At 35.7% G+C, this 27,426-nt stretch overlaps 2 protein-coding genes and 1 long non-coding RNA gene across 3 annotated transcripts; 2 read left to right on the forward strand and 1 right to left on the reverse strand.

Moving 5' to 3' along the window:
* Window positions 1-2,537: 2,537 nt before the first annotated feature.
* On the reverse strand, window positions 2,538-19,180 carry LOC120139087. Its single transcript, XR_005517588.1, has 3 exons — window positions 19,024-19,180; window positions 7,248-7,250; window positions 2,538-2,549 (listed from the first exon to the last, which is right to left on the reverse strand). It is a non-coding gene; the product is annotated as an uncharacterized LOC120139087 (long non-coding RNA).
* Window positions 17,979-19,127, forward strand: LOC120139086 (photosystem I chlorophyll a/b-binding protein 3-1, chloroplastic-like). Its single transcript, XM_039154426.1, has 3 exons — window positions 17,979-18,149; window positions 18,241-18,302; window positions 18,370-19,127. The coding sequence occupies exons 1-3, from the start codon at window positions 18,009-18,011 to the stop codon at window positions 18,983-18,985; spliced, it is 819 nt and encodes a 272-aa protein (XP_039010357.1). The 5' UTR covers window positions 17,979-18,008; the 3' UTR covers window positions 18,986-19,127.
* A 6,375-nt stretch (window positions 19,181-25,555) lies between the features above and the next one.
* On the forward strand, window positions 25,556-27,004 carry LOC120139094. The gene is made up of 4 exons (XM_039154431.1): window positions 25,556-25,850; window positions 25,935-26,245; window positions 26,342-26,384; window positions 26,493-27,004. The coding sequence occupies exons 1-4, from the start codon at window positions 25,556-25,558 to the stop codon at window positions 27,002-27,004; spliced, it is 1,161 nt and encodes a 386-aa protein (XP_039010362.1).
* The last annotated feature ends 422 nt before the right edge of the window (window positions 27,005-27,426 follow it).

The following is a 27,426-nucleotide window of genomic DNA, read 5'->3' on the forward strand; positions in this document are numbered from 1 at the left end:
AAAGATATACAATTTGAGGTTGGTGATCAGGTCTTCTTAAAAGTTTCACCGTGGAAGAAAGTATTGAGATTCGGGCGTAAGGGTAAATTGAGTCCACGATTTATTGGGCCGTATCGTATTCTGAAGAAAGTTGGACCTGTTGCTTATCAGCTTGAGTTGCCTTCCCACCTCAGTCGTATTCATGATGTTTTTTCATGTGTCTATGTTAAGGCGATACCTTCCAGATCCAGGTCACATTATTCAGGTTGAAGAAGTAGAGCTGAGACCGGATTTGTCATATGAGGATGAGCCCATTCAGATTTTAGAAAGAGATGAAAGAGTTCTTCGGAATAGGCGAATTCCAATGGTCAAAGTTCAGTGGAGTAATCGAGGCCCCTCAGAAGCTACTTGGGAGACATTGGAGTCAATGGAGGCTCAGTTTCCTCAACTATTCTCATAAGGTAAATTTCGAGGACGAAATTTCTTGTAGAGGGGGAGAATTGTAACAACCCGGAATAAAATTTAGAGAAAAAAAAATTTAATTAAGTAATTTGGCAAAATTTGAGGATTAAATCGGAAGTTTTCAAAATTGTAGGCCATTTTAGAAGTTAAAGGAAATTCAGGGACCAAGCCCTGCATTACTCCTTTTAGTGTCGGCAGAAAATTTAATATAAACGTATGAATGGTTTTCTGTTTTTAAAACAGAAAACAATTGTGAAATTCCTCCTCCTGCACTCTACTTCAAAGCCGATTCCGACGCCGTTCGACGTCCAATCGTAAAATTGAAACCACCGTTGTGCTCATCATCAAGCGAGGAACAAACCCTTCAAATTAATTGAAGTGAAACGCTGCCAAACGTCGGGAATTTTCAGTCAAAGTATCGTCGTTTTTTTTAGCTCTATCGTCGGGAAAAACTTAAATTCACCGCCGATCGTTGTTCCGTTTACGACACCTCCTGCACCATCGTGTTCCTTGTGTCGTTGCGAGTCTGCCGGTGTCAACTTTGTTCGCCGTCGACGGCGGTGCGTGAGGAGGTGGAGCAGTCAAAGATTCGGCCGAGTTGAAATACGAGCTCTCCGCCGTTCAAAAATTTGAACCGATCGTTGTAAGTATCTCGAAATCGCTCAAAATAATTTTTAGAAATTTTTCCGGGAATTTTCCGACACCGTGGCACTGTTCACGCGCCGCACGCGCCGCCGTAGGGAGAGTGAGCTGCTGGAAAACCGGTTTGACCAGTTTTGAACCGGTTTGACCCGACCCGACTGTTGACCCGACCCGACTGTTGACCCACCGACCGTTGACCGTTTGACCATGACCGTTGACCGTGACCGTTGACTTTCTTTGACTAAAACTTAAAATGGCTTTGACCGACCCTTAAACGACCGTAAATCTTTTCCGAGTATACCTATCCTGATAGTTTTCGACGTGCCAAATCCATTTCCGCAATCCGTTTCACCAAATTCAAACCCGAAGGTCTCCAAATCGAAGGTCAAAGTGGTTGACTTTGACTTTGACCAAGAATCTGAATTTTCGAAAAGTCATACTTTATATTTTTCGACGTCCTGATTCCGTTTCCGTAATCCGTTTGGCCAAATTCAGACTCGAAATACCCCAAATTGATAGTCAAACTCGAAAAATGCTTATATACTTAAGAAGACTAGCTTTGAACAATTAAATAGGATTTGGGACTGATAGATTATTATTGTTTGAAGGTACAAGAGACTCTCCGGATCGTTCGACAGCTCGACCCAGCTCTTCTAGATCAGTTAAACCACGTGTGCCAGTATTCACCCGTTCGAAAATTGTAGCAGAGCGTGGTGAAACCAGCAATCAGTAAATTTGCTATTTGAACCTATTGTCGAGGTGTGTTCCTTGCTTATTATTGAACTGTTTTATTGGTTTTAATATGTGGTACACCGAATTCATTGGCTATTGTTTTATGGATGTACCAATTTAATGTGACAATTTATGGAATATGGCTGCTATCTAATTTTTGTTTTGAAATGGTATATGATTACCATGTTTTTGGATTGATGGAATTTATGTCACGGTGCAATTGAATTTTGGAATTGAAATACGATGGAATAGCTCTGATCAAGCTAACTGGGCCTAATGTGACTCTTGAGGGCCCCAAGATGTTTCATTAGGTCGGCTTTCCTTTGCTGTGTGCTTAGGGTAAGCTATATGGACTTATTGACTTGGGCTTAAGGATACTTCATAGCCTATCCTTAAGTCGGCTTTCTTTTTGCTATGTGCATAAAGTAAGCTATATGGAAAATACTTTGGGAACTACTGATGGTGTACCAAAAAGGTTTAAACTATGATTTTCAAAAAGTTAAACTCTTTTACGAATTTGTGAGATTACTGGACTATGATTTGTACCTATTGTGATTTTATGGAAATGTTGGGACACACTGAGCCTAGCTCACCTTTTGAAAATGTTTTCCCCTTTCAGATACTGTTGGTTAGATACCTTGGTACGAGCACTTGGAGGATCAACATATCTCTTGAAGTAAATCAAATTGTAATGTTTTTATCTAGCAAGTTGACTTTATTTTGGTGGCATGGACCTTATTTTAAAATATCGGATTTTATAATGATAACTCTTTTGCTAATACTGCTCGGTTTATTGTGATATTGAATTTGAAGACGTGTTTAAATTAAATTATCATTTATTGGTACTATATTTACGAGTTGGATTTTGATAGTATAATTTGTTTATAATTTCATGTTATTTATAATGTGATTTTATATTGATGGAATAACGGTTTCGAAAAATGTCTTTAATAATCATAATGTGATCCACTAGACTTAGTCGAAACGCATAGGCCGGGTCTAGGGGGTTACAGATGCGGATAACCCGATCTGATCTGGAGTTTAAAATCATTTATTAGTATTTAGAAATAAAATAGATTTTCATACTCGTATTTCAAACAAAATACAATTATATGCCCCCTAATAACTTGTACCATACTCTGCAAGCAACGCCGGAAGAACTCCCTTATTGATGTCGATAGCTGTACAAGTACAATTCTTTTAACCTGCCATGATGAGTAATAGCGTGAGCTTCGGAAAACTCAGTAATACATAACTACCAGATGATGCTACATGACATGCAGATAAATGGGAAACCATATAATTTGCTTATTGAATCAGACGTATACCAGTTTACGGGATAATCTGGGGTTCCATTAGTAGTACATCAAGTAAAAGTCATGAATCTCAGTTCATAAGAAACATTTCATACTATCATTTTTTCATGAGGTCGAATATGATGTATAGTCTGTTCCAATCAAAACCAGTAAAAAGATATAATCTTTTAAAACCATAGTTGAACCCCCAACCAAACTCCATTATGCAGTTCCCCAGAACTGCATCCGTAGGGCTTTCTCTCAGCACATAGCAAAGAGGGAGCCAACCTAAGGATATTCCTTGGGGCCTATAGGCCTACCCAAGGATACCCTTAGATCCATAGGGTTACCTTAAGCACACAACAAAGGAAACCAACCTAAGGATATACCTTGGGCTTACCCAAGGATATCCTTAGATCCGTAGGGTTACCTTAAGCACACAACAAAGGAAACCAACCTAAGGATATACCTTGGGCCTACCCAAGGATACCCTTAGATCCATAGGGTTACCTTAAGCACACAGCAAAGGAAACCAACCTAAGAATATGCCTTAGGGCCTATAAGCCTATCCAAGGATATCCTTAAGTCCGTAAGGTCTTACCAGCTGGATCAGAGCTCTGTGACCCATACTTCGTAATCCTATCCATATAAAAGTCCAGTAAAAATCAATTTAGCCATAAATCATAATACTTGGATCGTGATCCAATAATATGCCATATCTATGATATTGAAATAAATCATATAATCAATTTCTACATGTACACCATAAGTAGTCAAATGATTAACCCAAGGGAGTGCCTTGGGGCCTGAGAGCCTACCCAAGGATCACCTTAGGTCTGTAAGAAATTTCCAGCTTGATCAGAGCTGTACCTCCAGTCTACCCATATAATATTCCAGTAAAACAGTTCAAGTATAACTAGTGAAACATAAAACCATAGTTCATAATCCAGTAGTTCCCATGATTCCATAAATCAGAAACAATTTATATTTTTGATAAAACCATAATCGTAAATCACTTACCATGTTGACATGGTTCATAAACCAGTAAATCAATACTTGTATTAAACTCATTTCAAAACATATAAAACCGTCATGTAGTTTATATGGAACACACTAGAGTATTCACGTATTTTTCAGAGGCATTTATAGTTATCCATAAGGATAACATGAAACTTGAGCAATTTGATCAGATTCTAGGAACAAGGTCCTATTGAGGAACAAAGTCAACGGGTTTAACTGGCAATTTCGAGGCTTTCGAGTCTGAATTTTGAAAAACGAACTGCGGAATCGGACTCAGGACGTCAAAAAATGTTAGAATAGGTATATCCGGAAAAAGTCAACGACGGTTAAAGTTCTGGTCAACAGTGCTCAACGCGGGTCAACGGTCAACGCGATCAATCGGTCAACAGTCAACAGTTTTACACAAATATCACCCTAACAGAAATTAATTACAAAATTAGCACCGCTACGAGCAGTGGCGGCGCGTGCGGCGCGTGAGCAGTGATATGGTGTCGGAAAAATTCTCAAAAAATTTCTAAAAATTATTTTAAGGCTTTTTGAGACACTAATCAAGCTCGGTTCACAATTTTGAACGGTGGAGAGGTCGATTCCGAAACATCGAAAAGTTTAACTTTCTCACCCTTCCACGCGTCGGTGATGACGGTGTGGGAGGTGTCGAAAACGAATGGCCAGATCGACGTGAATCGACGAAAAACCAATGAAAATTGAGTTAAAACCGACGATACTTCCGACTGAAATTAACGACGAACGACGATGATTCACGACGAAAGGTTTGAGGTTTTTGTTCATCGGTCGACAACAAACACGATGGTGGTTTCGGTTCGTCAATCGGAGGTCGGACGGTGAGTAGATCGGAGAAGAAAGGAGGGTTGAAGGGGAAGGAAAACTGGAAAATTTCTCTGGAAACTAATGGGGGAGAGAACTTATAATTCTCTCCAAAATAAAAAAGGGTAAACTAATAGTTTAGCCACTGAATTTCCTACACTTCTTAAAATGATTTACCAATTTTGAAAATTTTCCAATTTAATCCTCAATTTCTTTCAAAATTCCAATTATACAATTATATCCACCACTTTATAATTCTAAAATTTAGCCCCTAAATTGAGGTATTACAAGTCTATCAAACTATTAAGAGGGGCACTAATCTTAGCCACTTATTTTTTGCAGACGATTTACTGTTATTTTTCGAAGCTACAAGGGAGCAAGTTTTTGGAGGTGAAAAGTTGCTTACAAATTTTCAGCACTGCGTCTGGAATGGAAATCAGTCTTCAGAAAAAAAAAATTATTCGTTTCAATAAACACCAATAATGAAGTTGCTGAACAGATTAGTCAACTCAGTGGCATCACTAGAACTGACAACCTTGGTTTGTATTTGGGGGTTCCGATCCTTCACAAAAGGGGCAATTTCAACACTTATGCCCCGATCGTTGAAAAAGTTATGAGACAAATGGCTGGGTGGAAAGGCAAGGTATTATCTTTGGCATGCCGCAAAACATTAATTCAAGCCGTGACTGCTGCCATCCCCATCCATACCATGCAGACCGTAGTACTCCCCACTTCAACATGTAACACGTTAGATAAATTGAACCGAAATTTCTTATGGGGAGGAAGTACAACAAATGAACACAAGCACCTTTTCAATTGGGATATAGTGTATAAACCCAAAAATGCAGGAGGCATTGGACTCAAAAAACGAAGGATATGAACTTATCTCTGTAGGCAAAGAGTGGTTGGAGGATGCTCGAAGAAAAAGAAACCTTTGGTGCAAAATCTTTAGAGAAAAATATCTGAAGGGAACAATTTTTGGAAGCAAATTGTCAAGGAAATTGTTCTGCTACTTGGAGAGGCATCATGAATACTAAAGATTTTATAAAGGAAGGTTGCAAATATCATATTAGATCGGAAGAAAATACAAAATTCTGGACTGATTGGTGGATAGATGACACCCCTTGAGAGTAAAATTCTCGAAAAGAGATAGAGATGATAGAAAAGTTGTTGATTTTATAAATGAAGATAGATCACGGAACCTTCATGCCTTAAAGAATTTACTTCCCGATGATCGAGTTAACCAAATCAGGTGTGTTCTCTACCAGGGAATGATACTGACAATAAAGTGGCAAAATTTACTGGGGTTTTGCTAAAGATGGTAAGTTTTCGGTGAAATCCGCCTACAAAGCAATTGTGCATTCAAGTATATCGAACCAACAAGTTCAGAAACTGGAATGCATTTAGAATGTAGCAACTACTGAAAGAATTAGAGTATTCATTTGGCTCTCTATTCTGAATAAACTAAACATGAACGAGCTGCTTGGGAAGAAGAGAATGACCCAAGACAATCAGTGTAAACATTGTCAGGGAGTTATTGAATAGATCGAACACGTCTTGAGAGAGTGTAAAGTTGCGAAAGAAGTGTGGGAGAAGACTGAAGCGAGGATTCAAGATGGAAGCTTTGAGTCTAGGGCCTTTGAAGATTGGTTAGAAGGAATTGTCGATACGAAAAAGTGACCAAAGATGGGAAAAATGGGGAACTCAATTCTCTACAATCATATGTGGTTTATGGAAAACCAGAAATGAAACAATACTCAAAAATAATTATCCCAACACTAAACATTTACTAAACTACAACATCAAGCTTGCCAAAGAAATTTCCCAAGAAACAAACAGTATTAAACAAAGAATTACATGTGAACCCAGATGGGTTAAATAGAGAAGACCACCATGAGGATACTGGATCTTGAATACAGACGAGGCAAAGCAAATACTGGCATGGCGACGACATGTGGACTTTTAAGAGACAAAGATAGGAATTGGATCCACGGGTTCGTGGTAAATCTCGGAAAAAAAATGATCACCACAGCTGAAATCTGGGGAATCAAAAAAGGAATGAGGCTTGCGAAGACCTTGGAGCGTTACAAGGAGGAAAATCGACCAACATGCAGCATGAAATCATCATCAGTGAATGTCAAAAGATGATGAAAGAATGATGGGTTAAAGAAGTTCGACATACCTGGAGTGAGGGAAATTGTTGCGCCGATCGGATGGCCAACCGGGCTTCCAGAAGAGCTGAAGGGATGCACTGGATTGAAGAACCACCAAATGACCTTCCCAACCTTTTACAATCTGATATCCACGGAATATAGTTCTTAAGATAGTAAACAAAACGTAATCGTTTTGTCCATTGTAAAAAATGTCAATTGGACATCCCACACTTATCTCTGTCTAATTTTATTTATATTACGTGATGTTTAGTATTTTACAATATTAAAATTATTTCTGTCCCACGGCTTATATAAATATCGATAGCTATTCAATCTCTACTATCATTCCATAATCCACTTGATATAATATATTTATAAATATTAATTAAATAAATATAAATTAGTTTTTTTATAAAAAATATAAAATATCTACTTTCCTAACTCTAGCCATATATGTAACTAGGGATGAGCGTTCTATCGAGCCAAATAAATATTTTGAGTTATTCGAGTTGACGAGTCCTATTTTATAACTCAAACTTGACTTGAAATTTTTTCGAGTCAAAACGAGTTTTCGAGTTTTTATTTAAATTTAATTTTAAATATTTATAATATTATTTTATTTCAATTTAAATCATTTTTTATAATCATATACAATGTTTCCGATGCATATATATATATATATATATATATATATATATTTCATTTTTTTCTCATATGTGATATACATATATCATACAAAGTTGGGTAAAATTCGTGAGATAATGGTGTGAAAAAAAATTCGTGAGTTAATATTATTAAAAAATTAATTACTGAGATAGGTTATTTGCTACAGGAAGAACATTGGTAGCCAGGAGGTCACCAAGCCGTCCAAACGTCCTGTGTGTGTGCATGGACTAGGTCACTATGTGATCCCGATGACCAAACGTTTGTTTTGTGAATTGTGAAATGAATGCATAGTGAAATTGGCTGGTAAGGGAGAGATGTAAAAACTAAAAAAGATGGAAAATGTTCCAAACGCGATTTTCAAGGGCAGAAAAGGCATATTACTAAATATCAAATTTTGCTCACATTGAGAAAATGCTTACTTTAATCATTATTAAATAATTATGAGGAATCATTATTAATATTTATTATAATTTCATTATTATTAATTATTAATATTAAATCATTAAATATTAATAATAAATCATTATTATAATCATTACTAAATCATTAAATATCAAATAATACAAATATTTCTTCATATTTTTTTCATATGTGTATATACATATATCATACAAAGTCTAAGAACTCGAAGCAAATGTTAAAATAAATCTACTAATTACTAAAATTTTCCAGTTGTTCGAGTTTTATTTTACAACTCGATTTGTACTTGAAATTTTTTCGAGTCAAGTTTATGAAATTGCAACTCGAAGTCAATTCAAGTCAAGTTTTTTGAGTCGAATCGAATAAAAAAATTCAATTTTTTGAGACGACTCTAGTTTTACTACCTCTACTCATGATTGGCCAATGAATTTGGATTGGTTTCTTACATCAAACAAAAAGTTTATTTTTTAAAATATTTTTCGATGTATAATTCGACAATTGTTTTTATATTAAGCCAAATGTAATTAAAGCAAAATTCATATCTTTATTGGGCAAGATGCGGACCGTTTAAGCATTGAATAAACATAGAAATCGAATTTTTTTAAATTAAGTTCGAGTTGTAAAATAGAACTCGAATAACTCGAAATTTTTTTACTCAACTTGATCGAATGCTTGCCCTTAAATTCACGAGTTTATTATCAAAAAAAATTACCGCGGGAAAAATGGTAGCAAGCAACCGATGAAGGTCGGCGATACGGACATATGACCATAAACCTTGCTTAGACCATTAATTCAGTACTAAAAGGTACACGCCATCTCCCAATAGAGAGTGTGGTGAAAGAGACGTACTTTAGGTTGACTAAGGTTTGGTTCGATAGAGGCAAAGAAATTGAGTGTCTCATAAATAGAGGTCAAACTTGGGCTCCTACAGTGGTGGAAGCAATGGAAGCAAACGAGCGATTGGCAACATCAATGGTTATTCATAATTTCGACCGAGTTGGTCATACTTTTATTGTGTCATGCATACGTCGTAACGTCGGAGGAGAAAACCAAACATTTAAAGTTGATTTACGACACAAATGGTGTGATTGTGGTCGTTTTCAGGCATAGAAATATCCATGTGCTCATGCAGTGTTGCATGTATGTATGCTGGTGTAAGTGCATACACTTATGTTGATGAATGCTTTCACCTACATAGGATATTAAATGTCTACAACTATGCGTTCAAACAGATCCCAAATGAATCATATTGGCCCAAAAATGATCATGACGAATGGCTGCAAAATTCAATGCTTCGTAGAAGTCCAAAAGGTCTACCTGAGTCCAGTCGTATTCATACCAGTATGAATTTGCATGCTAGAGAGATGTAAACCAAAGAGATGCGGATGATGTAGGGGTGAAGGTCATTCAAAAAACAAATGTCCTAATTTACTAAGATATATGTCTCATTAGTAATCATATATGTATTTCTGTATATTTATATATTTGATTTTGTAATAATGAACCTATTTTTGCAAGGAAATTTATGTAATTTATTATCTTAAATGATTAAATCTTCGAATTTAAGTTGAATTTATGTTTTATAACTAATAATTATTTAATATGATTGATTGATTACTAATATTACTAATAATGATTTAATAATTATTATTAATCTAATAATTTGATATTTAATGATTTAGTGATAATATGATTTAGTAATGATTACTAATAATTATTTATTATTAATATTTAATGATTTGGAATTGATACTAATCATTTAGTAATGATCAATAATAATAAAATTATAAGATTTGATAATGATTTGATAATAATATTTTAATAATGATTACTACTAACTTGATAATATTTTTGTTTTTTTAAATATCAAACAAATTTGTTAATTAATTTTTATAAATTTTAAGATTATATTCGATTCAATTTTTACTCCTTACTCAAATGATCAATTTTTACTAAAGGTTTTTGAAATTTAATCGAGTAAAAAACTCAATTTAGACTAAGTAGTACCGATACTGCTAAAGCAGTACCGAAACCATGGAAACAGAACCTCAAAATGATATCGATACTTCTAATGATTTATTATTAATATTTAACGATTTGATATTTAATGATTTAGTAATTATATAATTTAGAAATGATTCTTAATAATTATTTAATAATGATTAAAGTAAGTCTTTTCCCAATGTGAGCAAAGTTTGGAATTTAGTGGTATGCCTTTTCTGCCCTTGAAAACCACGTTTTCCATTTTAGTTTTTACATCTCTCCCTTACTTTCCAATTTCACTATACATTCATTTCACAATGCATTCATTTCCAATAACATTATCTCACGAATTATTTTTTTCCACACCATTATCTCACGAATTTTGCCCAAATATATGAATAACTTTAATTCAACACAAACCTAACCATCACAATAAATAACAATTCAGTAAATAACTTAACCCTGCTTGTAACATCATTCATCTACCAAAATTAGGTTATGATCAAAACCTGACACTGCTTGTAGAACTTTGAAATATTCCAAACACTTTAGCAGAGTTGGCTCAACTTCTTCGCTTGAACTTCCTAACCCAAGTCGCTCATTCTTACCACATCACCAAACTCACACCTCTCCATTAGACGCCACAATAATATAATGTACCCGTCCTCCCGACACTGATACAGGTGATTTCGCTTCCATCCATCGATCATCAACGGGAGATTCTCCAGTAATTCTCTACCTAATTGTGAACATTAGCTCCAACCCCATGAGAAAATGCTCATTCCACCAACTTCGACATTTGATGATAAAACCTCACCAATTGCCAAAGAATGACCAATACTAGATGATATTGACACGGGATGGGTAGTTAGATCAACAGTTAAGAATCCCAAATCCAATATGGCTCTCTCCAGCCGACCATATACATTACTTCCATAGCTCAATAAGGTGATGTTACATGAAATTTGTCACTCAAAATTAACAAAGATGCATGCCAACTACCCCAATAAGGTGTCTATCGTGTAATCTACACAAACTATTACTTACAACAATGGACCAATGAATGATCAAGCCCGTAAACAATGTATTTAACTTCAATCCCTTGCACTTCTTATACCAATCATGGTTCCCAACTGATTGGCATGCCTTTCTTTTTCTTCATTTATTCCAAAACCATTTTCTTAGCAACATCCAGTCCTGAACCTGAAAATTGTTTGTCATTCATCGATATATTAGTATTTGAGTCCAGCAACGATGCCTCCAGAGATTCCCTAACATTTTTTATTCTACCATCAGCTGAATAACCCAAACCAAACAATTTCCCATCATGTATGTGCAAGAACATGTCCCCCAACCAAATAAAACATGTCAAAGAAAATACAATCATGAAATTTCCTTATAATAGGATGATATAAGTGCTCAATCTCAAAGTTAAGTATAGAGGATAAATTAATCTACCTTAAGAATTTAGGAGCCCGTCTTTCATATCTTTTCTCTGGCAAGCGCTTAGACTATGCAGGTATGAAGGCATCGATGATACCCTTTACAAGATCGAGCTACCCCTCTTCGACTTTCCCCATACCCACACTGAATCATATCTGCCAATGGCAGCAGAAACTACACCTGAAACAAAAGCAACACAAACAATCACATGATCTTACCCTTCCACTCTCTTTGGATCATTCCATGAGTCTCTGCCCACAATCAAAACCAATAAAGAGTTCACCATTTCAAATTAGATTAAACATTGAATTCATCAACAAACACCCTTGCATTGTCACATATAACTAATTATGTCAAAATAATCAGGCCCATTCTTCATAAGAAAACTGAAAACCTAAGACCAAAAATTTGCCTTTAGGGTGAAGTTATTCAATCAACTTATCAAAACACCGCACACCAGGAGAATTAGATTGAATTTTTGTTCATTCTAACAATATAAATCAAGTTTTAACATGATAACCACGCAACTAGGAATAAAAAGAATTAGTTCCCATATTAGAGATATAGATTGTTGTTCACTGTTGTCCAGTTATTGTAGTTGTTATGCAGCTAAAAACTTATTAAAGTTGTTACCAAAAGCTATTAAGCTTGCCAGCTAGACTAATAGATGGTTATGCCAGCTAGGCTTGTAGACGGTTATAGTTTTACCTATATAAGCTTGTCATTGTATTGTTGAAACTCAGATAATAAGAATACATTTTTGTTAAACTTGTTGTGAGTTTATAAACATGGTATCTTTCGTCAAAGGTCTTGGAGCTTGCTTGGCTGCGTACTATGGGGTGTGTTTCAACTGTTGCGTTTGCTCTTTAGTGTGGTGCTTTTTTCGTGGCTTATTCTAGCAGTGTCAGAATATTTACCAATAAGATGGTAAACATGGTTCTTGACGAGATGAACTTCTTCTTATGGAAACAACAAGTTCTTCTTACTCAAATGAGTCATCGCCTAGAATGATTGCTGACCGGTGCGATACAACCCCCTCCTGAGATGGTTACTGATGATAATAGAGTCTTGATCTCCAATGAGACGTGTGAAGATTTTGCTGCTCAAGATAGTGTTATGGCCTCTTGGCTATTGTTTACCATTAGTGTTCACTTGTTATCTCAATTTGTTAGTGTTGAAACAGTTGTTGTTATTTGGTGTACAATACTTCAGTTCTTTACTAATAGATTTACAACTTCTGTTATGAACTTGCACTATAAGTTGCAGTCTCTTAAGAAAGGCAATGATAACATGTGGGTGTTCCTTACTAGGGTTAAAGAAGTTTGTGATGCCTTGGCATCATATGGCAGTCATATTCCTATAATGGAGCATCTTGCCAGTATTCTTAAAGGGCTTCCAAAGGATTATCATCCGTTCATGACCGTCATAACGTATTGTGGAGATTATCTTCCCTTATATAAGGTTTATACTATGCTTGTTGATGCTGAAACACAACTTGTTGGGTTTCTGCTCAGGAGAAAAATGGTATTGCAGTGCTCATGTTGCTCATAGTATTGTGGTTGGTCCTGATGGTGGTGGACGTCCCCAACCACACTGATATTATTCTGGTGATCATTCTGAAGGTCGTGATTGAGGGAAACAACGTGTCTAGTGTCAACTTTGTGGAAAGGTTGGGCATCTGGTCAATAGATGTTGACATATGTTTGATGAGATGTTCAACGGTTTTACTGATGATGGTGGTCAGTTTCGTTCTAAGCAGGATTCAACTAATGCTCATGTTGCGGTTAGTGACACCTGTGGTTGTGATTGTCTTCGTGCTAAAAAATGTGATTAGTTGTCTTCAGCTCATGCAGATCTTGCTTCTGCTTCTAATCAGTGGGTGATAGATTCAGGTGCCACACATCACGTCACGCCTAAATCTAAAAATGTTACTCCCCCATGTTGAACACTTTGGTCCAGGTAATTTAGTTGTGGGTAATGTTTCATTGAAGGTTAATATGGTTGGTACTGCTGTGTTACCTACTTCTTCTTATCGTTTATTCTTAAATGATCTTCTGTATGTGCCTGGTGTAACGAACAATTTGATTTCATTTTTAAAGTATGCTAGGGATAATGGAGTTTACTTTGAGTTTCACTCAAAGGCATGTTATGTTCGTGATAACTCTATGACTGAGGTGCTACTTACAAGGAAGGTTAAAGACGGTCTATATGTGTTAGAAGATTACTCACCAGCTGTTTGTAATAAAGTGCATTGCTAATATTCATAACTCTAGCTTGTACGATGTATGGAATAGACGGTTGGGTGATGCCATTTATAATACTTTAGTAACAGCTTGTAAGGCCATTGACGTAACAATTCCTTCTAATGTTAATGGAAAGTGTGATGCTTGTTGTATTAGAAAAAGTAATAAGTTGTCATTTCCTTATGCTTCTATTTATAATGCTTCATTTGAGTTGGTGTTTACTGATCTCTGGGGTTCTGCTCATGTTGCTTCTAGAGGCTTTAAGTAATATTTAACATTTGTTGATGCATATTTTAGGCACATTTGGATTTATTTCCTGCAAAACAAGTCTCAAACTATTTTAATATTTAGGTTGTTTTAGAAATTGGTTATGAATTAGTTTGGGGTTTCCAATAAAGAAATTTAGAGTGATTGGAGTGGAGAATACATAAGTTTGTCCTAGGTTTTGTTACAGGATGGTTATTCACCACCTTACTTGCCCTTACACTTCTGAGCAGAATGGTGTTGTGGAAAAGAAACATAGGCATGTCATTGAACTTGCTTTAGTTCTAATTGCTCAAGCCTCTATGCTTGTGCATATTGGTTTTATGTAGCCATGACTGTGGTTTATACTATTAATCGATTACCAACTAAAGTGTTAGGAGAAATATTACCGTGTGAGCAACTTCTTGGGAAGAAACCAGATTATAATATAATGAAAGTGTTTGGTTGCAAGTGTTTTCTTCATTTACGACCGTTTCAAACACATAAGCTTGAGTTTCGATCTCAAGTGTGCACGTTTCTGGGTTATAGCCCTCAACACAAAGGTTATCTTTGTCTTCCTTCGAGTGGGAGAATTTATGTGTCTAGTCATATAGTTTTTGAAGAATCTATTTTTCCATTTACAAATTTGTCTAACAAGTCTCCTGCAGCAGGTGTAGCTGATTTGTCTGCAAATGAGCCAACTGAACTAGAAGTTATGGCTGGTGAATGTTTGTCTACAGTTGAGTCTGATGTAGTGTTGGCTTCTAATAACCACACAACTGTACAAGCTGTTGATGCTACCATCAATATACTTGAGCAGTTAGTCACACATGCACCTGTAGTGAATAATTACCCTATGCTCACAAGGAGCAAGTGTGACATTTTCAAGCCTAAAGCATTTCCAGTGACGTTTGAAACTGTAGAACCCATTAATGTGTATGATACGTTGAAGTCTTCCAACTAGAAAGCTGAAGTTCATGCTGAATTTGATGCTTTGCAGTGTAATGGTACATGGATTGTGGTAAAGTTACCCCTGGACAGTCAGTTGTAGGGTGTAAATGGCTTTTTAAATTGAAAACTAATACAGACGGTTCGGTTCATCGCCATAAGGATTGGTTGGTCACTAAAGGATTTTCTCAAGTCCCAGGACAGGATTTCACTGAGACCTTTAGTCCAGTGGTTAAGTTTGCCACACTTCATGTTGTCTTGTCTCTGGCTGTGGTTCGACAGTGACAGCTGTGCCAGGTTGATATCAACAATACATTCTTAAATGGAGAGCTACATGAGGATATGTATATGCAACAACCTCTAGGGTTCGAACAATATGCTGAGGATGTCAGTTAGTTTGTGTGTAAACTACACAAGGCATTATATGAACTTCGTCAGATACCTCGCAATTGACATGCTCGATTAAAATAATGTCTATTTCAGCTAGGGTTTGCAGAGTCTAGGGTTGATATATCACTGTTTATTAGCAATAACATGGGTGTTTTTACGTATATGTTAGTGTATGTTGATGATATTGTCATTACTGGTGCTTTAGATATCGAGATTGAAGATATAGTTCGACGCTTGGGTACTGCATTCTCATTTAAGGACCTTGGAGAACTTGACTATTTTCTTGGTATTGAAGTTAAGAAATGTGGTGAATCTCTTTTTCTAAGCCAACGCAAGTTTATACTTGAGCTGTTGATGAAAGTTAATATGGATACTGCCAATTCTGTGGTAACGCCTATGACACTAACCAAACTGCAACAGAATGTTGGCGATCTGCTCTGTGATGCTAAAGAATATCACAATATTGTTGGAGCATTGTTGTATACTTGCCACACTCGACCAGATATCACATTCAATGTAAATAAAGTTGCCCATTATATACATGTCCCGCGTTAGGGTCATATTCTTACTGTAAAACGGATTATTCGCTATCTTGTTGGCACTCTTGATTATGGAATGATGTTGTCTCCTTATGCTTTGGATGTGAGGATGACGACATTCGTTGATGCAGATTGGGGTGGTAGTCCTGATAATAGAAAATCGATATAAGGATATTGTGTCTTTGTAGGTAATAACCTTGTGTCCTGAACCTCCAAGAAACGAAAATTTGTTTCCAAATCCACCATGGAGGTAGAGTATCGTAGTGTGGCAGATGCAACATTTGAGGTAACTTGGTTTAGATCACTTCTTTCAGATATGGAGCTTACATAGCAGTGTGTACCAGTTGTCTGGTGCGATAATAGTGGTATTGTTGCCATGAGTAGCAATCCAGTGTACCATGCAAAAGCTAAGCACGTTGATCTGGATATGTATTTTGTGAGGGAAAAAGTTGATTCTAAACAGATGCTTGTCAACTATGTTCCAGCTAGTCATCAAGTTACAGATGGGTTTACTAAACCGTTATCCAAATCTTCGTTGAGCAATTTCGATCCAAAGTACAAGTTTTCTCATTTGGTCAAGGAAAAGGAAAATAGTAAGGAGAATATTAGAGATGTAGGTTGTTGTTCAATGCTGTGCAATTACTGTAGTTGTTGTGTAGCTAAAAACTTGTTAAGTTTGTTAAAGCTGTTGCCAAAAATTGTTAAGCTTGCCAGCTAGACTAATAGACGGTTATGCCAGCTAGGCTAGTAAAAAGTTATAGTTTTACCTATATAAGCTTGTCATTGTATTGTTGAAATTCAGATAATAAGAATACATTTTTGTTAAACTTGTTGTGACTTTCTCAACATCCCACCAAATTAAAATTTGGGCAAGTGAGAAAATTATCATTTTGTTGAACTGACCTTGGGGCAAGTGGATCACGACCCAGCTGGAATTTATGGTTGCAGCCCCAAGCCCACAGTCCACCGCGGGAATCAATAGCGAGCGAGTGATAATGACTGGCGTTGATGCTGGTGATATCGGAAGGGAGGCCGAGGACTCGGGTGGGCTCGTAAGCGTTGCCTCTGACCCGTCACTGAATCGGGTAGACCCAACGCCCCTTGGCTTCCGTCTCCAAAGCTCATTACCACACTCATACATCTCGGTTTATTAGTAGTACTCTGAGCGAATAAGGCTTTAGTTAAAACTGCAAGTGCCATTTTATTCCATCGATGATGATTCCACAAGAATCAGTTTACCTGCATCCATTCTTTGTGAGTGTGTCGGCAATGGCGGATCTGCATAGAAAGACCCAACCCATTTCAAATTGGGTCGATTTCCGATGCTATGAACTTTTGGTAATTGGATTTGTTTTCAATTTTCTCATTGAGGTATTTCATTGGGCTAAATAATATTTTGGTCCAGTAAATTATATTTTATTATAAGTTTCGTACATGAAGACATTTTTTATTCAATTTTCCTATAAGATGAATAAAATATATATTTTTTGATTACTTTTATTTTAATTGTCAATGACTATCGTATTTTATTATTATGTTAGTATTGATGGTGGTTATCCTTTGTCAATCATAATGATGTTTATTTGTATTTTTTATTATTCAAGTTGTTTAGTTGAATTTTTATATTTTTTAATATAGTTCTATTTTTATTCTTTAATGATTTTATAGAAAATCACTTGTTAGTGTATTTTACTCATAAAAAAGGCAGGTTTAGTTAATGTTTATCTGACAAAATCCAGATTTTTTGGTTGAGAATCTAGCAGGGAAAGAACCATGGTGGAGAGCCAGCCAAGTGGCATAGGAGATTCACTTGTCAGCTACACCCACATCATCTCTTATCCATTGAGTCTAACCAAGTATTACGTGTACAATCCTTGTTGGACATCCAGATCACAACCTCATCTGCTATCACCAGGATTTCATCTCCGCCCCTAAGTAGTGGCTTACATTCACCCTCTTATTTCCTGCCTTAAGCTCTCATTTTGAAGGCCAGCTCTCAGATTACTACTCACAAACAAGGCAAAAATGGCAACACAAGCGCTCGTCTCATCATCTCTTACCTACTCAGTGGAGACCGCTAGGCAGATTCTTGGAGCCAAACCCCAAATTGGGTCTTCAAGGAAAGGATCCTTTGTTGTCAAGGCAGCTTCCACTCCCCCCGTTAAGGTCTCCTTTAACCCTAATCAGTAATCTCTCATCTTTTATATATTGTTGTCATTGTTGTTTAGACGACCCTTGTTCATGTGGTGTTTTCCAGCAAGGAGCTGTTAGACCCTTGTGGTTTGCATCTAAACAAAGCCTTACATACTTGGACGGCAGGTAAAAACGAAATTACAGATTGCAATTTCATGATAATCTCGTCTTCTTGATACATATTTCTCAACAGTCTTCCAGGCGATTATGGATTTGATCCACTGGGGCTCTCGGACCCCGAAGGCACAGGAGGGTTCATCGAGCCAAAATGGCTAGCCTACGGCGAGATCATCAACGGGCGTTACGCAATGTTGGGTGCAGTCGGTGCTATTGCACCTGAAATACTCGGGAAAGCCGGTCTCATCCCAGCAGAAACAGCACTCCCTTGGTTTAAAACAGGCGTGATCCCACCGGCCGGAACATACGACTATTGGGCGGACCCTTACACATTGTTCGTGTTCGAGATGGCACTCATGGGATTCGCCGAGCACCGGCGTTTCCAAGATTGGTACAACCCGGGTTCCATGGGGAAACAATACTTCTTAGGATTCGAGAAGTACCTTGGAGGGTCCGGTGAGCCGGCGTACCCCGGTGGACCGATCTTTAACCCGCTCGGTTTTGGGAAAGACGAGAAGTCGTTGAAGGATCTGAAGCTGAAAGAGGTGAAGAATGGGAGATTGGCTATGTTGGCGATCGTGGGGTACTTCATACAAGGTCTGGTGACGGGCGTAGGGCCGTATCAGAACTTGTTGGATCACTTGGCTGACCCTTTCAACAACAACATCTTGACTAACCTCAAGTTCCATTAGATGAAAGTGGCCTGCCTGCTTAGTTTCCATGGAGCTACCCTCCATTTCCAAATCTCTTTATTGATCTCATTATAACATGTGTAAATTTATTATGTAATCCGTCCGAAAGAACTGAAATAGACTTTTATTAATGCCTCTGAAATATGGTGAGTTCCTTTTTCATCTATGTTGCTGTCTCAAACATTCATAAAGAAACGTACATATGGTGAATCCATTTATACAATGTAAAATATTTTTAATTTTACATAGATTGAGGAACGTTAGTGTAACCCTTAAATTTGGTTTAGATGTTACAGTCAAATCATTAAAAGTCACATTAATCATCGAAGTGGTTCATAATTTAATTCAGAAATTTAAACAGACAAAATCATATTTATCCTTAAATTTGGTTTAGATGTTACATTCGAATCATTAAAAGTCACATTAATCATCGAAGTGATCCTTAATTTAATTCAAAAATTTAAACAGACAAAATCATATTTACAAATAGGTTATCCAATTATTGCCTTTTATTAGAAAATAATATAACAAAATATGATTTAAATTCGAGATTCAAATCTCCAAGATGTCGGTCCAATTTTAATGTCCATAAATATAGAAATAAAATTGGACCATAAATATATAAATGAAAAAAAATAAAAGTGATGAGCTATAGAATTCAATGCGGTCAAAATATGTGTATAAACATAGTTTTCAAAAGGTCATACAATCATACACAACAATTTTAGAAACACATATAAACTAGAATGCATACATAAGCTAGTAAGTTCATAACTAGCCAACCATCAGCTAAGCTTCGTAGGAACAAATTCTCCATTATTCATAATCAATGGAACATCAAATAGGATGCGACGAATTGCATAAACAAAGGTGGTGATTGTTAAAATTCAAAAAAAATAATTTGTGGGAACTGTGTACACAATAGGAGCAATAAATTGCTAAAACATGAGTGGTCCACTAAACTTCCTCCTTCACATCTCAACCAATGAAATCACAAGTGTGACATGCTTATAAAGATCAAATGACATCCAATGTCTCGTATACTACAGAAATCAAAGTAGTTTCAAGAGTATGCACAAATAAATGACAAGTCATGAAACATATTGTATAGAGAGTCGTAATTCAAGAAACATATTATCCAGACAATCACAGTTCAAAAAATTTATTGCTCAGACAGTCGAATTAAGAAACATCTTGTTCAAATAGTCATAGTTTATGAAGTATATTGTTCAAACATCTCAAAGATAATTCAAAAATATGTGATTCGTACATCTCACATATAATTCAGAAACATATTATTCGGACATCTCACATATAATTCAAAAACATGTTTGATAATTAATCAATAATTATACAATTTAGAATACAAATCGTAGTCATGTAGACAAAGGCACATAGATTCAGATACATCACCACGATATCGATCAAAATTTAATTAATTTCAAATTTAGTAAAAAAATTATTAAACAAAATTAAAATTAAAATAGTTATAGAACATATTAAATTCGTTGATCAAGATCTTTTTCTCGATCGGAAATAGAGTCGGGACCATATGATGGACACACTTTTCGATTGGCTTAATCAACCACCAAAACATGACTTCAATTTGATGAAAAGACAAATATAGTATGGGTGTACAGATTAATAAAATTACAAAGAGCGATGGCTTGAAGAAAAACAATAAAGAATTTTGATCTGACGAAGTAAAATGGTTTCGGTGTGAGATGTTTCTCAATGGGCGTGAACGGCTTGATGAAGCAATTGAAGGAATGCCTCGAACATGGCTCCAAGGCGGCAGTGAAAATACAAGCAGGAACCTTCAGGTTTTTCATTTTCTTATTATGTATAATAGATAAAATAATTGATATATAAATAAATAAACAAACAAATAAATAAATATAAAAGGAAAAACACGGTGAACTGTATTTTAAATTTATGTATGGGTTAATCATATAAAAGTTTACAAACTTTTCAGAATTTTTTAAAATGCCCCTAAAATTTATAAGGTTAAAACATATCTCTAAATTCACAATTATTCAATCTAGTCTCAGATTTGAAATTAAAGCCAATAAAATTTTCGAATTATAGAGACTAAAATATTAGTCTGGATTTTGGGGTGACAAATAGATGAGTGAAAATAGACGATTGAAATTAACTTGTTTTCCCCCCAATAAATATCTTCTCATTTTCATATTGTTAATCTCAATAATCTATTTTCACTTATCTAACGGTCTTAAATCTATGTAAAACTAAAAAAGTTTATAAATGGATCCCAACTATATATATATATACAGGGATAGAGCTTCCTTAGGGCCCAAGGGGGCCCGACTCCTATTAAAATTTATATATTCGATATAATTTTGATTTAATAGTATTTTGGTTCATGTAAAAATAAATATTTAAATTTTAAAAATATAAAAATTTATTAAATATTTAATCAAGTAAGGGTTGAACTAAAGAATGATAAGTATATGTTCTAATTTTTTTGTCTAATTACAATTTAAGTCATTGTAAATTAAAATATTAGACAAATTAGAAGTTGTCTTATGAGTTTTGAGTTTTTTAAAAAACATTTAGGGTGAATACAATGTGATATATGTACAAATATTTTCAACTATTTGACAATGAACACTCATACCCCTACATATGTGCTTGAACTAGGGACCTCAAGGATAACAACAATCCCTTAATCACTAAGGTCGTTTGGTTCATGCTGAATTTCGAGTTTAAATACCTAACAAGTCTTTATATTTTTCTTAAATAGTCTAATATTTCGACCCTGCCAATATTTAATTCTAGCTCCGTGCCTATATATATATATATATATATATAGATATAGATATAGAGAGATAGAGATATAGAGAGAGAGAGAGAGAGAGAGAGAGAGAGAGAGAGAGAGAGAGAGAGAGAGAGAGAGAGAGAGAGAGAGAGAGAGAGAGAGAGAGAGAGAGAGAGAGAGAGAGAGAGAGAGAGAGAGAGAGAGAGAGAGAGAGAGAGAGAGAGAGAGAGAGAGAGAAAGAAAAAGAGAAGAGAAGTGTATTAATAAAATAAAAGATGTAAGATAAGTAATTAAAAGCTAGAAGTGAAGAAACTTTTATATAAAAATCGAGTAAAAAATTTCAACAAATAATTTATACTTTATCTAGTAATCTTAAATTAAGTTTTAAAAGCCATTTATTTATAAAAGAAACTTACCACTTTCCACTCCATCGAAATTATACTTTATCTAAATGTCTTTTTCTCACAATTGTCATTATTTTTTAAATTACAAAATAGTTGGCGAGAGAAAGAGAAAGATCATGTGTGGAAGTCAAAGCTCTGGGTGCGCACGATAGCATGTTTACTATGGGTGCACGTTAGTAGGTCTAACGGAACCGAGTCCTCCGGTGCGTCTCCGACGGCCTTTCCTTTTTTTTCTTTGGGTTCACTCTTTGTATCTCCTGCTGCATTTCCCTTTCGTATTCTATGGACTGGAGAAAGTTATTCGGTTGCCAAGCAGGACAAGAGCTTCAATTTTTCCACCAAAATCTTGTGACCCAAATCCAATCGTTCAGCCTCCTCCAGAAGTCTTTGAAGCCGGTATAGCAGAATGTAAGACATCTCTTGTTGGCCAATTCCTCGGGGCTGCCCCCAATTTCGCCACAATACAGAGGATTATCAAGAATTTGTGGAATAACCCTAATAAGGGGGTTCATGTTCAAGTGAGTTTTGCTGGCAATAACCTTTACTTATTCACTTTCAATTCTGATTCTGTGAGAAATTGGGTACTAGAGAATGGTCCGTAGCATATCTTAAATAAGCCACTAATCCTAAGGAAATGTGAACCTAATTCAAAGAGATTACACTTTGATCTTTCCCGAATTCCCTTATGGGTTCATCTTTACAATGTCCCTCTTGAGTTGTTTTCGAGAGAGGGTCTTAGCTACATAGCTAGTGGCATAGGAATCCCTCTCACTATGGATTCGATCACTGCCTCAAAGTCTAGATTAGAATTTGCCAAAATATGTGTTGAGGTAGGAGTGAAAGATGAGATCCCTAAATCTATTGAAGTAATTCTTGCTTATGGTCAAACTACTTCTGTCTTTGTTGAAATCCTATGGCTTCCTTTTAGTTGCAAAAAATGTAATACCTTTGGTCATAGTGAGAAAGACTGCCTGGCAAAAAATTCAACTAGTACTAATTCTGCACAAGTCTGGAGAAAGAAAGGAGAAATTCTTCATGTTGCTGAGAACAACTTACCTGATATTAATGATACTTCTCAAGAAAAGTTGACTATAGATTTTGCTTCTCATAATGAAAATCCTTTAACATAATCAGCCTCTTTTAATGAACCAGTTCTTGATCCCACTGTTAAGGATGTTTATCCTTCATCCTTCTCTGTTCTAACAGAACTCTCAGATGCTTTAAAAGAATCTAGTTCTCTTAAAGACTCATCATGTTCTACTTTGTCTCCTTCTGTTCCTGTTGTTGTTAGTGATCTTCACCCTTCTTCTACTGACTCACCTAATGCCCATGTTCCTCTTATTGATGCCTCTGTTATGGATCATCTTCCTCATTCATCTCCTGAAAAAATGAAATCTTCATCTCTTCCAGAAAGAGGCAGAGGTAGGTCTATTAAGATCAAAATCAAGAATGTTCTCAAAGGATCCTCAAATAGATTCGATGTGTTAAATTCTGTGGATGAAAACTCTTCTTCCTTAGAAGATCAAAGTAAGAAACAAAGGTCTGCTTCTTTAAGAGTGACTCTTTTGATCAAAGATCTTAAAAATAAAAAGAAAGAACACCTTGGAAAAGCTAAATGTGATGCAGAAAAGGTCAATGGGGGTAAACATGTCTCTTTATCTCAATGATCATCAGCTTCTGGAATGTCAGAGGATTAAACAATCCTCATAAATAAAATAAAGTCCTTCAAAGAGCTATTATGTATAAGATTAATGTTCTCTGTTTGATGGAAACTAGGGTAAAACCTGAAAAATTTGAAGATTTATATAATTGCAAATTCAGCAACTGAAACTATTTGACAAACTATGATTTTGCTTCCAATGGAAGAATCTGGTTTCTTTGGAAAAAAGATTGGACCTCTCTTTTTGTCAAGATTCTACCCAAAGTATCACTGTTAAAGGTCTCAGGTATGGTCTCCTTTTTTATATTTCAGCTATTTATGGTAGCATTGATGGTACTCAAAGAAGATATTTATGGCAGCACTTAAAGGACCTTGACTTCAACTATGGATCTTTTCCCTAGATTCTAGGAGGAGATTTCAATATAATCCTTCACCCTACTGAAAGTTCAGACCATGACATTATATGTCCTTTTATTTTCTCTGAAATGAAGGATTTCCAAGACACTCTCTATGATCTCCTTCTTCAGGATCACCCTTACTTTGAGCCAACATTCACTTGGAGCAATAAGCAAAAAGACTCATTCCTTGCTAAGAAACTTGATAGAGTTCTTGTCAATTCTTATTGGGTCTCCTCTTTTCAAAATTCTTTTGTGGAATTTGTTGCTCTAGGACCTTCTGATCATTGCATGGCCCTTGTCTGGCTCTATAAATATTCTCAAGCTAATCACCCCAAACCATTAAAATTCTTTAATTTCTAGACCAAGTATCCTACCTTTCTCCTTGAAGTTCAAAATTTCTGGCAGCAGCCAATTCATGGAAATCCTATGCTGTCTCTTTTTCTCAAACTAAAGAGATTGAAGATTTGCTTGAAAAATTTAAGCAATGACTGTTATAGTAACATTTCTGCAAGAGTTAAACAAAAGAAAGATGAGCTTGAACATTTCTAACTCTCTACTCTCCAAGAAAACATCTCTATTGATATTGAACCGAAACTGCAGAATGAACTTTATACTCTAGAAGCTACTGAAAGTATGTTCTTAAAACAGAAAACAAAAATTCAATGGCTCAAGGAGGGTGATAAATGTTCTAAAATTTTCCACTCAGCCATTGCTTCATAAAACAAAAAAGACACTATAAGAGTTCTTAAAAATGAGCAAGGCAATAGACTAGAATCTTTTGATGAAATAGCCTCTGAAATTATTCTATACTTCCAAAATCAATTGGGCAAGGCTGATCCAAATGTTAAAGACATTGATCATCTAGCTCTTAAACACCTTCTTAAGCTCAATCTTTCTTCTGAAACTACTGCAGAACTGGAAAAAGACATCACTGCAGAGGAAATTAAAGAAGCATTCTTTATTCAAGGAAATGACAAGGCACCCGGTCCTGATGGATTTACTCCTTACTTCTTTAAATTCACCTGGTCAGTGGTTGGGGAGGATGTCATTAAGGCTATTAAATTATTTTTCAACAATTCCTACATTCTGCCAGCTTTTAACTCCACTATAATTGCCTTGGTTCCTAAAATCACTAATCCTAGCAAGGTAAAGGATTATAGACCTATCTCTTGTTGCTCAGTCATCTATAAATCTATTACCAAGATTCTTGTTAAAAGGCTGACAAACCTACTACCTGAAATCATTACTCTAAACCAGTCAGCCTTTGTCAAGGGTAGAAATATAATTGATAATACTCTTCTCGCACAAGAGCTTGTTAAATGATATGGAATGAAAAATATTTCACCAAGATGTGCTATCAAGATTGATCTTCAGAAAGCTTTTAACTCTATTCATTGGGGCTTCATTTCATCAATTCTTAAAGCCATCAATCTGCCTCCTAAATTCACTGCCTGGATTGAAACTTGCTTCATTGAAGCTAGATATTCAATCTCTCTTAATGGTTCATTAGTTGGTTATTTCAAAGGAGAAATAGGTTTAAGGCAAGGTGATCCTTTATCACCCATCCTGTTTGTTCTAGCTATGAATATTCTTTCAAAAATCCTCAACACTGATGCTGCCAGAGGTATATTCGGGTACTATCCAAAATGTAAACAAATTGGTCTCACTCATTTAACATTTGCAGACAATCTTCTTATTTTCTGTAAAGGAAATTTGGAATCAGTTATTGTAGTTACCTCTGTTCTACAGAAATTTTATGAAATATCAGGGCTTCAACTTAATGTAGCCAAATCTGATCTTTTTGCTGCTGGTATCTCAATACGAAATCTTGAATCTATCTTAATCTCTACCAATTTCAAGCATGGTCTCTTTCTAGTCAGATATCTTGATGTTCCCCTTGTCACCAGAAAACTTACAGCTACTGACTTCTCTTCCCTTATTGAAAAAATCAGATCAAAAATTCATCTATGGTCTGGGAAGCATCTCATCTATACAGGAAGACTAGAACTTGTTAAAACTGTTCTCCAAAGTTTTGCTAACTTCTAGTGCAGACAATTTCTTCTCCCTCAAGCTGTTATTAATAGAATTAATCAGCTATGTTCTTGTTTTTTATAGAAAGGTACTGATATTGCTGCTACTGGAGCTAGAGTAAGCTGGAGTAACATATGCTGTCCTAAATAAGAAGGTGGGCTGGGCTTAAAAGATCTTAAAACTTGGAATAAGGTGTGCATGATACAACTTATTCGTTCTCTTCTTGTTGGTGAAGGATCACTTTGGATTGCCTGGATTTATACTTATGTGATTAAATCCAAAGAATTCTCAAAGATGTCGAAAAATGTCTCTTATAGATTCTGCTTTAACAGGCTATTGAAACTGAGATCTGAGGCCATCCCAATTCTTAATATAGGAGTTTCTAATTCTAAAAGCATTTGGGAAGAGTTACGTATCAAGCATGAAAAGGTTTTTTGGCACAAACTTGTCTGGTTTCCCCTTCATATTCCCAAATTCAGCATCATTTCTTGGCTTGCAGTCTTGGATCGGCTTCCTACCATAGAAAGACTTATTCGTATGGGAATTACAACTGTAGGCTCTTGTATTTTATGCAATAATGCCCTTGAAACAAGAAATCACTTGTTTGCAGATTGTGCTATGGTTGCTGCTCTTTGGAATGAAATTCTAAATCTTTCTCTCTTGGACAAGCCTCATATGTCTTGGGATTCTAATCTTGCTTGGGTGTCTTCGACTTGGAAAGGAAATCTATCCTTACAACCATCTTGAAGATTGCTTGGTGTTCTTTCATTTACTATGTTTGGGAAGAAATAGACGTTTATTCCAAGGACGAGTTAGAACCATTGATGATTTTCTTTATTCCATTAAGGAGATTGTTAGTACTCAACTTAGGAATAAAGTTATTAACATACTTGATTTTGTTAATAAGCAACTTAGTACCAATTGGGGTATAGGATAAACATTCTTTTGTTGTAAATAGCTTGACTTGATCCTTGTTTGGGATGCTTCTTTGGATAATAAAATTTACTTATCCAAAAAAAAAAAATCATGTGAGAGTTGGGCAGCCCTTTGAATTAGGAATACAAAGTAGGTGCATTACTTTTAAAATTTTTAAATTTCGAGAACACTTTGTCATGATCTTGTTTTACTGATAATTAAGTATAATAAATGTCCGATTTACTTCTTCAAAT

The sequence above is a fragment of the Hibiscus syriacus genome, unplaced genomic scaffold, assembly GCF_006381635.1.
Source record: "Hibiscus syriacus cultivar Baekdansim isolate YM2019G1 unplaced genomic scaffold, ASM638163v2 tig00110722_pilon, whole genome shotgun sequence".
NCBI classification, from domain to species: domain Eukaryota; kingdom Viridiplantae; phylum Streptophyta; class Magnoliopsida; order Malvales; family Malvaceae; genus Hibiscus; species Hibiscus syriacus.